At 31.3% G+C, this 12,817-nt stretch overlaps 1 protein-coding gene and 1 long non-coding RNA gene across 2 annotated transcripts; both read left to right on the top strand.

The window, feature by feature from the left end:
• The first annotated feature begins 2,917 nt into the window (after positions 1-2,917).
• Positions 2,918-3,923, top strand: LOC126880721 (uncharacterized). Its single transcript, XM_050644769.1, has 2 exons — positions 2,918-3,799; positions 3,912-3,923. Exons 1-2 carry the CDS (start codon positions 2,918-2,920, stop codon positions 3,921-3,923), a joined length of 894 nt encoding a protein of 297 aa, XP_050500726.1.
• Positions 3,924-7,841: 3,918 nt separating this feature from the next.
• LOC126879526 (uncharacterized) lies at positions 7,842-9,628 on the top strand. The gene is made up of 3 exons (XR_007696104.1): positions 7,842-8,107; positions 8,195-8,596; positions 9,307-9,628. It is a non-coding gene; the product is annotated as an uncharacterized LOC126879526 (long non-coding RNA).
• The last annotated feature ends 3,189 nt before the right edge of the window (positions 9,629-12,817 follow it).

Below are 12,817 nucleotides of genomic sequence, written 5' to 3'. Positions count from 1 at the left end.
TGTTTAAGTTTAGCGAGATAAATGTAGTATACCTTTTTTAAGTAAAAATATTAAGAGAATAAAAGTTTTGATTCAAAAAGTATGAGGAGTGGGGGATAAAAAAAATTGAACGTATTAAATGAGCGCTGTAAGACGTATGTGGCGTGGCCTAGGTGATACATCATTTTTGGTGGCGAATTTAGATTTCTCATCCCAAAAAACCCCCGCTTTAGTGTTGTTATCCTATGCCTGTTAGGAAATATTCAAGAATAAACAAAATAAAAGTTTAACTGTGACACCCTGTATTTCGGTTATTATGAACCTTCGTACTAAGGTAAGTTCGCTTAAATCGACCTATTTTAAGCTCAGGAATCTAAGGTTAAGCATGGTCCATTCTTTACCAAACACCCTGAATATCAAATAAATAAATTCAAACTACATATATTTTTACTGGATTTATTTACACATGTCATATAGTATGTTTCATGATATTAAGTACAATTTAAATCTGAAGATGCTGCAGTGTGGTGTACTCAAAATTAATAATATATTCCAATATTTGGTGTATATATTTTCTATACATTTGTGCGCAAAATTCGTATTTTACAATATTTATTACAAGAAAACGTTAAAGGAAACACTATTTATAAAGATAATATTAACCCCTTAAGCACACTCGAGTTAACTCGAGTGCGCTAAACTGGCCAAACTGTGCACACTCGAGTTAATCCGAGCGGCGTTGTACATTATGTTACTATAATTTTTTTATGTTACCATATGTAAATGATAAATATCAATAAAACGATTGTTTTTTTTGTTTTCACATTATTATTTTCAATTCTCGAATGCATTTGAGTGTGAAAAATTATAGTAACATAATGTACAACGCCGCTCGAAGTAAATCGAGTGTGTACAGTTTGATCAGTTTAGCGCACTCGAGTTAATTACCCTTTTTCTTATCACTTACAACTTATCTCTGCCTTGAGAGCCGCTTTCTGACTTTGCGTATTCATATTCTGATTCGCCCATTTTTCGATATATATATATATATATATATATATATATATATATATATATATATATATATATATATATATATATAGTAAACTCTTAAATATTGGGGAAACCTGCAAGAAAGACTCTAATGAGTATCAATTGTTTCGCCGAAAGTTTTCGCCAAAGAGAATTAATTTGGCTTCTTCAGGGCTGAAAGAGAAGAAATTATAATTAGCTACCATATATTACCTATTAAAAAACACTGGAGATCTTACCGTAACTTAGAATTGTAGAGTTAGGATGTTATAAAAAACTTAGCTAGTAACAACATAGTGGTTTTTTTTTGTTACTGTTAGAAAAAAGTTACTGTTAAAAATGTATGGTAGCTGTGAACTTGAGACGCAAAAGTGTACCCAAGGGTAACCGAAAAAACCCAATGCAACTACATTTTGAAGGAATTAATTCTTTGAGTTGTCGGCAATAACTAAATGTCGGCAATAACATCACATGAACAATATAATATATAAAACAATTTTTTAATAAGAAAAATCTAAATAATAATATTACCCTAAACTGGTAATTAATTTCATCTTGTTACACCAATGAACCTTAACGACATTATAAAGAATCATAAGAACTACTTTGACATGTCAGCGCATGCGTTCTGGCAAAACAGAACCTCACTTGTGAACTTTTTAACAATCAAAAATTTAGTTATTGCCGACAACTCAAAGAATTAATTCCTTCAAAATGTAGTTGCATTGGGTTTTTTCGGTTACCCTTGGGTACACTTTTGCGTCTCAAGTTCACAGCTACCATACATTTTTAACAGTAACTTTTTTCTAACAGTAACAAAAAAAAACCACTATGTTGTTACTAGCTAAGTTTTTTATAACATCCTAACTCTACAATTCTAAGTTACGGTAAGATCTCCAGAGGTAATATATGGTAGCTAATTATAATTTCTTCTCTTTCAGCCCTGAAGAAGCCAAATTAATTCTCTTTGGCGAAAACGTTCGGCGAAACAATTGATACTCATTAGAGTCTTTCTTGCAGGTTTCCCCAATATTTAAGAGTTTACTATTTAACTTATCTGCAAAGATTAAATTTCTTTTTATATATATATATATATATATATATATATATATATATATATATATATATATATATATATATATATATATATATATATATATATATCGATGGCATAGTGCACAATTGTGGTAAGTGCAAAAACTAACATTTTACAGTACAGCCATTTGAAAGTTATAGGTATGTACTTACCACTTTGTACCACTATGTACTTTTCTTATATTGTACATACCCCATTTGACAGGTATATACTACAAGCTTCTAAATGAAATTAAATAACAAATTTCAAGGAAAAAATTGTTTAATTCGCAAAAAGAATGAATACAAATATTTATTCATCATCAGAAGTATCATAATATTAGAACAGTGAAGAGAAACCATTTGTGGTAAGTGCACATACAACATTTGGCTTATTTAATTTTTCTTATTTTTAGCAGTTACCACATTATGTAAACTTGTATTTCTTACACGTTTCATTATTTGCTTACCACATTTGTGCACAATAAACTTTGGGTCAAAATAATGTACTATGTGTACTTATCAATTTTCTAAAAAAGTTGTACTTACTGTAGAGTCAGCTCAGTATGCAACCACTTATACGTTTCCTTCAGAAACGTAGTCAGTACTTGAGAGAGAACCTCTTTGGGGAGAACGACAGGATGTCAAGATGGGGGTAGAAGTTAGGTTAATAATATGGATTGTCGCTTGGAAATATAATTGTAATAAAGTGCTAAATAAAGATTGTCTCAATAATTCTACATGGTGGCAGCGAACTTGCAAATACTCCGAGGAATATTTGGCAAGTAGAACCTTCTTCGAAGAGCAGAAATAGAGTTAAATAATTCCAGGGATGGCAGAGAATCAAGCAGGAAGCCATGTGCTTGCCAACATGGCAACAGTATCAGCTCCTTCTGAGTTTAATTTCTCCCTTCCAGGATCATGGAATCAGTGGAAAAAGAGGTTAGAAAGATATATGTCGGTTAGTGGTTTTATAAACAAACCAGAAGCTGAAAAAATTGATATGCTAGTGTATCTAATGGGGGCAGAAGCAGAGGAAATTATAACTCAATTTAATCTAACACCCGCACAGCAAGTATATAGTATTATTATCGAGAAGTTTGACGCTCATTTTATACCCCAAAAGAACGTAATATTTGAACGATTCAAGTTCAACACACGTAGTCAACAGCCAGGGGAGTCGGTGGATGCATATATCACTGCACTTCATAGCCTGGCAGAGCATTGTAGTTATGGGGCTCTAAAAGATGAGTTAATAAGAGACCGCATAGTAGTAGGAGTTTTAGATGTAAAAGTAAGTGAGAGGTTACAGCTCCAAAAGAACCTAACATTAGGGGAAGCTGTATTAACAGTACGTCAAGCCGAGCTGCAGAATTCTCAAAACAGGATTCTTAGGCAAGAACGAGTACAAGAAGTAGCTACGGTCAATGCACACAGAGGTAACTACTGGTCACAATCACAAGCAGAACCAAATAAATATGGACAACAGAACACACAGGGGAAATCCAACAAAAACTACAAATGTACATACTGTAGTGTACCAAGCTGCAACAGCCGAGAAAGATGTCCAGCAAAAGATAGTCGTTGTCGATTATGTGGAAAGAAAGGACATTGGCAAGCTAAATGTAGATCCGGCAGGAATGTAAGAGTAGTTGAAGGTCAAAACTGTGCTGAAAGTGAGGTAGGAATAGAAAATGAAATGGAAAACTTACAGGTAAATAACTTTGATTTTCATCTAGGACACATTTACACTAATGATAAAGATCAGTGGTTTGCAAAAGTTTTAGTTGACAATAAATATGTTATGCCTTTTCTTGTTGATACAGGTGCTGATGTAAGTTGTGTCTCTAGAAATATGTTGTCTGATTTCTACAAAAATAAAATGTATGTTTGCCAGGAGTCCATAGGGGGCCCTGATAATAAAAAACTAGAAATTGAGGGTAAAATCGATGTTAATTTGACTTATAATGACAATATGTGTTCAGAATCTTTATATGTTGTAAAAAATCTAAAGGTGCCTATCCTTGGTCGGCCTGGAATTATAAAATTAAAAATGCTTAATATTAATAAAAATAGTTCACGTTATATTAATAACTTAGTATCTAAAAATATAAATGCATTTGGGGCAGAATCAGAGACCTACAGTGCTAGCAAGTACTCATTAGAAACGATAGCTGAGTCATTTCAAGGAATATTTGATGATATTGGGGAATTTAAAACAGAAATGAAACTTGAGCTAAAATCTAATGTTCAGCCATTTGCTCAGTCAGTACCACGAGTAGTTCCATTACCACTCATGCCCAAGTTAAAAGTTGAGTTAGACCGTCTACTTCAGTTGGGTATAATAAAACCAATTGAAGAACATACCAGGTGGGTAAGTCCTATTGTTTGTGTACCAAAGGGTGACTCTGTTAGGTTGTGCGGAGATTACACAAAACTTAACCAAAGTGTATTAAGAGCTTATTTCCCACTTCCAAAAATAGAGCATACTTTGGCTCAACTGAAAAATTCAATAATATTTTCTAAGCTCGACACAACTAGTGGTTACTTCCAAATTAAACTGAAACCAGAAAGCCAATTGCTAACTACATTCATCACACCATTTGGTCGATACTTTTTTACACGTCTTCCCTTTGGAATTTCATGTTCTCCAGAATATTTTGCACTTAGGTTTTCTAAGATTCTTTCAGGTATGAAAGGGGTAGTCTTTTATATGGATGATATTTTAATCCATGCTAGTTCAGTCAAAGAACATGACGAAATTTTAAACCAAGTTCTAATAAAATTACACAGTGAAGGTATAACCCTTAATAAAAACAAATGTGTCATTGCTGCTAAGTCAGTCAAGTACTTGGGGCATATCATCACTACTTCTGGGGTTAAAATAGATCCTGAACGGGTCAGAGCAATTAGAGAATTCCCAGAACCAGAAAATAAAACAGAACTTTTAAGATTATTAGGTATGATTAATTTTGCGGGTAAATATATTAAAAACAAATCTGAAATTTTAGAACCTTTAACATCTCTTCTAAAAAAGGACTCAGTATTCTTATGGGGACCTGCTCAAATTCAAGCTCTAAATACTCTAAAAAAAATGTTTAGAAAGTTCCCCAAATTTATCATATTTTGATGCGAACAAAACTATTGTTGTAAATTCAGACTCTAGTTGTTTTGGCATAGGAACTTGTCTGATGCAAGAAAATCTAGATAAATCTCGCGAAATAGTGGCATTTTCATCTCGATTATTAAGTCAAGTAGAGGGTCGATACGCGCAGATAGAAAAAGAAGCCCTGGCAATTACGTGGGCAGCTGAAAAGTTTGCTGATTATATAACAGGGATCAAAGATTTGATTTTTGAAACAGACTCAAAACCCCTTGTTCAAATTTTACAGACGAAAAATGTGGATGAATTATCTCCTAGGTTGCAGCGGTTTCGGATGAGATTAATGCGTTACAATTATAAAGTAGTTTACATCCCAGGAAAACAGTTGGTTGTGTCAGACGCACTAAGTCGAAGTCCCATAAAAAATTCTGTACCTAGTAATGATGAGTTGACAGGTATTGAAGTCGAGGGGTATGTTAAATCGGTAATCCGTAATTTACCCATAAAAGATCGGTTTATAAAGCAAATAATCGAGGAACAAAGCAATGACCCTGTTTTACAAATAATAAAACAATATACGTTGACTTCATGGCCAGAAAAGTCTAAGATTCCTGTGCATGTTTTGCCATATTTTCAATTCAGATATGATATATCATTTTGTGAAAATTTGTTATTAAAAAGTTCTCGAATTATTATACCAGCAGCTTTACAACTTAAATGTCTAGAATATATTCACACAGGTCATCTGGGGGTAGTCAAGTGCAGGGACAGGGCTAAATCTACAGTGTGGTGGATCGGGCTGTCTTCTCAAATAGAAAAAATGATTAGAAATTGTCCCAATTGTGTGGAAAATCGTGAAAATATAAAAGAAACTTTTTACAAAGAAGAATCATGTACACGACCTTGGGAAAAGATAGCGCTAGATCTTTTTAAACTGGATAAATGGTTCTTGATTGTCGTGGACTACTACTCCAGATATTTTGAAATATTTGAGCTCAGTTCCATGACTGAAATTGTTATTATAAATCACTTGAAAGGTTTATTCTCTAGATATGGTATTCCCAATATTGTGCGTAGTGACAATGGACCACAATTTTCAACATTATTTAAGAAATTTGCTTCAAATTATAATTTTATTCATGTAACTAGTAGCCCATACTTTGCACAGAGCAATGGATTAGTTGAACGGGCAGTTAAGACTGCTAAAGAACTAATCAAAAAGAATAGTGAAGATATATTTTTAGCGCTCTTAGCCTATAGGGCTACACCTTTAAGGTGTGGACTTTCACCAGCAGAGCTGTTTTTCTCTAGAAAATTAAGAACTAATCTACCACAGTTGTCATTAAATTTGGAACAATCGGTTGTTAAGGGGGGAGTGTCATTAAGAGAAAGGGAAAATAAGGAAAAACAAGCAGATAATTATAATAGTAGACACCGAGCCAAGGATATGCAACCTTTATATGTGGGCGATTCTGTCTGGATTATTGATATTAGGCAATATGGAAAGGTAATTGAAATTTGTGAAGAACCACGCTCTTATGTTGTTCAAACTAATAGTGGTCAATTCAGACGTAACAGATGGCATTTGGTCCAGGCACCTTACTATACTCCTGATACCAGTAACCAGTTAGTTCCTAAGAAATTTGTTGACGGCAGCGACTTAGCAACTCCAGGCTTCTCCCACAAAGAAAAGGAGAATGAGAATATAAATAATTCCTCTGATACTTTAGAGACTATACATGGGAGTCAGAGTTGTGGAGTCGATGCTTCACCAAATAAAAGTGATGTCCAAAGTGAACACTTACCTGTACAGGAACCTGATCTGTTATTGAGGCCTAAAAGGAACATTAAAAAGCCAATTTACTTGTCCGACTATAGTTGTTAAGTTATGTATATTATGTTATGTTATGTATTCATTCTATATTTGCTGGGGTCCTGGAATTCTCATAGAGAGCTCTGTGGCTTACCTCATTTAAAAAGAGGAGAATGTAGAGTCAGCTCAGTATGCAACCACTTATACGTTTCCTTCAGAAACGTAGTCAGTACATGAGAGAGAACCTCTTTGGGGAGAACGACAGGATGTCAAGATGGGGGTAGAAATTAGGTTAATAATATGGATTGTCGCTTGGAAATATAATTGTAATAAAGTGCTAAATAAAGATTGTCTCAATAATTCTACACTTACCACATTTGTGCACTATACCATCGATATATATATATATATATATATATATATATATATATATATATATATATATATATATATATATATATATATATATATATATATACATATATATATATATATATTATTATATATTTAATAATAATAATAATTTATTTTATTTTTGGTTGTGCCAATTATTATATATTTCGTGGGGCCAAATATTATAGAAGTTATTTTATTTTATTTATTTTTATTATTAATTATTTTATTTAATTTATTTAATTTAATTATAGAATTATTTTTTTTTTTATATTTATTATAGAATTTATTATTTTTTTATTTATTTATTATATTTTTATTTAATTATAGAATTATGTTTATTTATTTTTATTTATTATATTTTTTTAATTTTAATTTAATTATATTTTTTAAAATATATTTATTATAGAATTTATTTATTATAGAATTTTTTTAAATATATACTGATTTAATAATTGATTTTAATATTGATTTTGCCCGGCGCCATCTATTAATCACTTACCTTACTAGCTCAGTTATAAAGTGAATTCTGCATGAGATCTCCTATCTGTGGAGGTGTGAGAAAAGATTTCTGAAATATCAACTAAACAAACGACACAAAAATACAGCTATATGAAGTGGTTGATAAATAACAAAAGACTGTCGAATATTGTACACGAATTTGGAAATATATTGAAAATAAAGGCTTTGTTATGCAACATCAAAAATACAAGGTAATTATACAATAATATAGATCAGATCAATATGATATCAACTTGAAATATTTGCTGATCTATCTAACGCTAAATTATTTATTTTAGGTTATCTAGTCGAAAGTCTGAAGGAAGAAATACGATGCAATGAATTTAACTATATAAAAAAATAAAAGTATTTGACAAAAAATTAAGTCGAAGATAACCCAAAATTATCTTGAATATTCAAAATTTGTTATACTAAAGCTAGAAAATGAAAAACATTGACTTTAGATCATGATCAATTAAAAATATAAACTGTTCAGTACAACCTTTCACGATGTAATATGAAGATAAACCAAACTGCTATGAAGTCTCTTCGGATCCAAGAAGAAACCAACTACTTCTCTTTCACTGGAACAATGTTCTAAACATGGTAGATACCCGCATCGGAATACTTTTTCACTTTTCTTATAAAGTTGAGGGTCATTTTTGAAAATTTTTTCTTCACCATGAAGATTATTTATACAGGTTAGTAGAATAAAAGTTTTTAATTTAAAATTTTTACGATTTAACGCATTTTTCTCAAAAAATTGCGGAGCTCCTTATAAACAGGTGTTGCTTGTTCAAAAGCCTGCAGAAGTCTCTCTAAAATGGATTCCTTTTGGCTTGGCGTCCCTTCACAGCCAATGGAAATTAATTATTAATAACAATCCTTGCTATGAAAATTTGAATTCACCAATCAAAAAATTCCAATAAATTTGACATTTCATCAAAATAATAATTTTGATGAAAATTTTGGAAATATGAACCCAAATTGTGATTCTATCCTAATCTTTGGGTATAATCTAATCTGGGATTTGAATAGATTAAACTTTCTAGTTCATTTTGATATAATTTCCTTCTTGCTAGGTGCCCTTATTAAAGTTCTATTAGGGTTCACTTCAACGTCCGACACTTCATTTTTAGTTTCTTTATCACTTTCACTCACATATTAAAATTCAAATATTTACACAATTACTACATACAAAGGATTGAAATAACTTTCAATTTACACAAAATAAATCAGCAATTGAATATGCATAAGCCATTTCCTCAAAATATCATTCTTATACGTTAATTTGACCTATAGTTTCGACACTTGTCAAAGCTATGATTCTATTGAACTATTTTCCACATTTTTCTTTAAAATTTATACTAATACTATTAATATTGAACTAACTATTGTTCTCAAATTTTAGATTAATGTCTATTTCAACATAATTTCACAAATCTATACATGCAGCTAAATGATGCAAGATGTATCACCTTAACGAAGTTCCTTTCGAAGTGACTTTTGGAAACATGGAACCTTTTGATGATTCTTACGAACAAATAAGGCTATTGTATGATACAAATAGAAGTAATTCTCTGGTAAAACTCAAAATTCAAATTATTATATATTCTATTTACTAATTTCTAATTTATATGTCATTGAAATATCATCTTTGATATAGGATTACCTATTTTGATTTCTTATGTAATTCTACCTTTATACACTTAAATAAAACCATCTTATAACTATTTAATTATTACTAAGTGCTCTCCTAACTTTAGTTCTTTTTATAATTCTCATTCTTCTCAACCTTCCAATCAACGATACCCCTCAAAAGTGGCAATAATAAAAAAAATTATCCATATACTTTGGGCTTTATTAAAATTACTAAATTATCTATTATTTTTAACTATTCTATGGTTTGAGTATCTTAAAAAATCATAATAACTATTTAAAATCATGACAATATATATATATATATATATATATATATATATATATATATATATATATATATATATACATATATATATATATATATCACGCTCCTGCGCAGTAAACAAAATACGTTCCAACAAAAAAATGATCGTTCATCGCATCGTCCTTCCGATTATTCTAACAAAAATTGTAATCGTTCAGTGAGTTTCTTGACGATTATTTCAGTAATCGGATAAATGCAAGTAAGTACAAGTGACCGGCGCACTAGGATCGCTTTTTACATTAAAAATAAATTTATTTTTTTTTGCCGGTCTTTTTCTAAAAAATTGTGCATTAAGGGGTCAATAATAAACCTACATTACATCAATGCCTAGACTCTAGAATATATGGACTATTTAGCTCTCATAGCGAGATTATCAATATTCCAAATGCGGAAAGAAAAATTGGTGTAAAACTAAAAACATACATATTATTATATAGGGTGAGGCAGATAACTGGCCTATTAGAAATATCTCGAGAACTAAAGGCAACAGAATCATGAAAATTGGAATAAAGGGGTTTTGAAGGATGATCTATTAAATGAAAATATTTTCATCTTTGCAACTTCCGGTTATACCGGAAGTTGCTTATAACTTCGTTTTTTTAAATGGGACACCCTGTATATTTTTACATTTTTGGATTCTCTTCGATGTCTTCTTTCTTAAAATATAAGGTTTTGTAATATTATACAGGGTATTTTAAAAGATAATTACGTTTTTTTATTAATTTCGTAGCAACATTCACACCCTGTAGAATTGTAGTAGTTTGACATCTAAAACTCTACTTACGTTCAAATGATTTTTAATATACTCTACTATTGTTAAGAATCATTAGTATAGCTAAATTTTTAATTTTAGTATACAGGGTTGGTCGAAACTCGGAATGAGTATTTTCTGAGTTTTTTTAAATGGAACACCCTGTATTTTTGTATTGTAGTGAAATGATATTTTATAGTACTTTTTTATTTCTTAAGCATTCCCTATACCTAACTGCTTTAATTTGTGAGTGAGTTATTGGTGATTCAAGCTAAACATTAATTGCAACAAAAAATACGTAAAATTTTATTAGGTTGGCCGTGAAAATACTCAATCCCAAATAATTTTTCCGAAATAAATACATATTAATCCAGACTGGTCCTTAAAATTACCAATAATGGTTTAGCTATCGAAATACCTTCTTAGTTAAGATTGTTGGTGCGATTAACAATTAAGCACAAATTAAAGCAGTTAGGTATAGGGAATGCTTAAGAAATAAAAAAGTACCATAAAATATCATTTCATTACAATACTAAAATACAGGGTGTTCCATTTAAGAAAACTCAGAAAATACTCATTCCGAGTTTCGACCAACCCTGTATACTAAAATTAAAAATTTAGCTATACTAATGATTCTTAACAATAGTAGAGTATATTAAAAATCATTTGAACGTAAGTAGAGTTTTAGATGTTAAACTACTACAATTCTACAGGGTGTGAATGTTGCTACGAAATTAATAAAAAAACGTAATTATCTTTTAAAATACCCTGTATAATATTACAAAACCTTATATTTTAAGAAAGAAGACATCGAAGAGAATCCAAAAATGTAAAAATATACAGGGTGTCCCATTTAAAAAAACGAAGTTATAAGCAACTTCCGGTATAACCGGAAGTTGCAAAGAGATGAAAATATTTTCATTTAATAGATCATCCTTCAAAACCCCCTTATTCCAATTTTCATGATTCTGTTGCCTTTAGTTCTCGAGATATTTCTAATAGGCCAGTTATCTGCCTCACCCTGTATACATGTGCCATTTAAAATTTTTAACAGAAAAGCAAGTTAATTTAGAAAATAATGAGTTGAAAATATCGGAGAGAAAAGAACTTATAATATAAAAACAAATATAAAGGTGCGAGTACAGACATGCTCCGAATGCAGTATTATCGAACCTCGTCGGGGACATCGAAGTTCGTGACGTTGTTGCACGGGGGTCTCGAAGATAAGCAACGAACCGAACATCTTTCCGCACTTCGTAGCGAACATTTTGACGTTCCATCAATATAATTGCCTTAAATCCGTATCTGCAAGATTGACGTTGCTGCAGCAGCTTATTAATACCTATGCATTATTCAGTTAATAAAAAGAAAAATACTCGTGAAAGAACATGGTGACAAACACAAATATACTTAATATAAAAGTAGAGACATTGAAGACCTGAAATGCTAATAGATTTAAGTGTCACTTTTTACAAATATCCTTTTATTGGAAGGTAAATTTTCAATCCTAATAGCAACATTTATAGTATTGAATAATATTAAAAACATTATTAAAAGATTTTTAAAATGAAAATTTATTGGTCCATTTCCCTGGTGACACCTCCAAGGCTTCTACAATATGCAAGCCAGATGGATGCTGCAGTGAAGACAAAGGTGAAGGAATTCTACACAATGCAATTCACAACCCCCGTCTGCAGCTTGGTAAAGTTCCAACGGAAAATGGACCTAGTTACTCTATAGGAGTAATACTAATATAATATAAAAATAAAAATGTATACCATTTTTATTCAGTTGCAATGCGAAGGCAAAACAATTTTATTTTTCACTTAGAATACGGAGCGCAGTCCAGCACTCTGAATCGACGATTTTCGACTCTTATTGGAGTCTCATCGGAGAGACGTAGGCCTGCTGCTCCATACTCGAAGTGACCAACCATGAAAGCTTACCCCCACATTGCAACTGACGTGTATGGATTAGGTGACTAAGGTCATCTGGCAATTGAAAGGTAGAGTTTTCAATCCTAATAGCAACATTTATAATATTGAAAAATATTAAAAATATTACTAAAAGATTTTTAAAATGAAAAGTTATTGGTCCATTTTCCGGACCTAGGTCCATTTTCCGTTGGAACCTTACCAAGCTGCAGACGGGGGTTGTGAATTGCATAGTGTAGAAGTCCTTCCCCTTTGTCTTCACTGCAGCATC

The sequence above is a fragment of the Diabrotica virgifera genome, chromosome 2 (assembly GCF_917563875.1).
Source record: "Diabrotica virgifera virgifera chromosome 2, PGI_DIABVI_V3a".
NCBI lineage: Eukaryota > Metazoa > Arthropoda > Insecta > Coleoptera > Chrysomelidae > Diabrotica > Diabrotica virgifera.
Note: the sequence above shows the minus strand (reverse complement) of the source record. Positions and strands in the feature narration are given on the sequence as shown.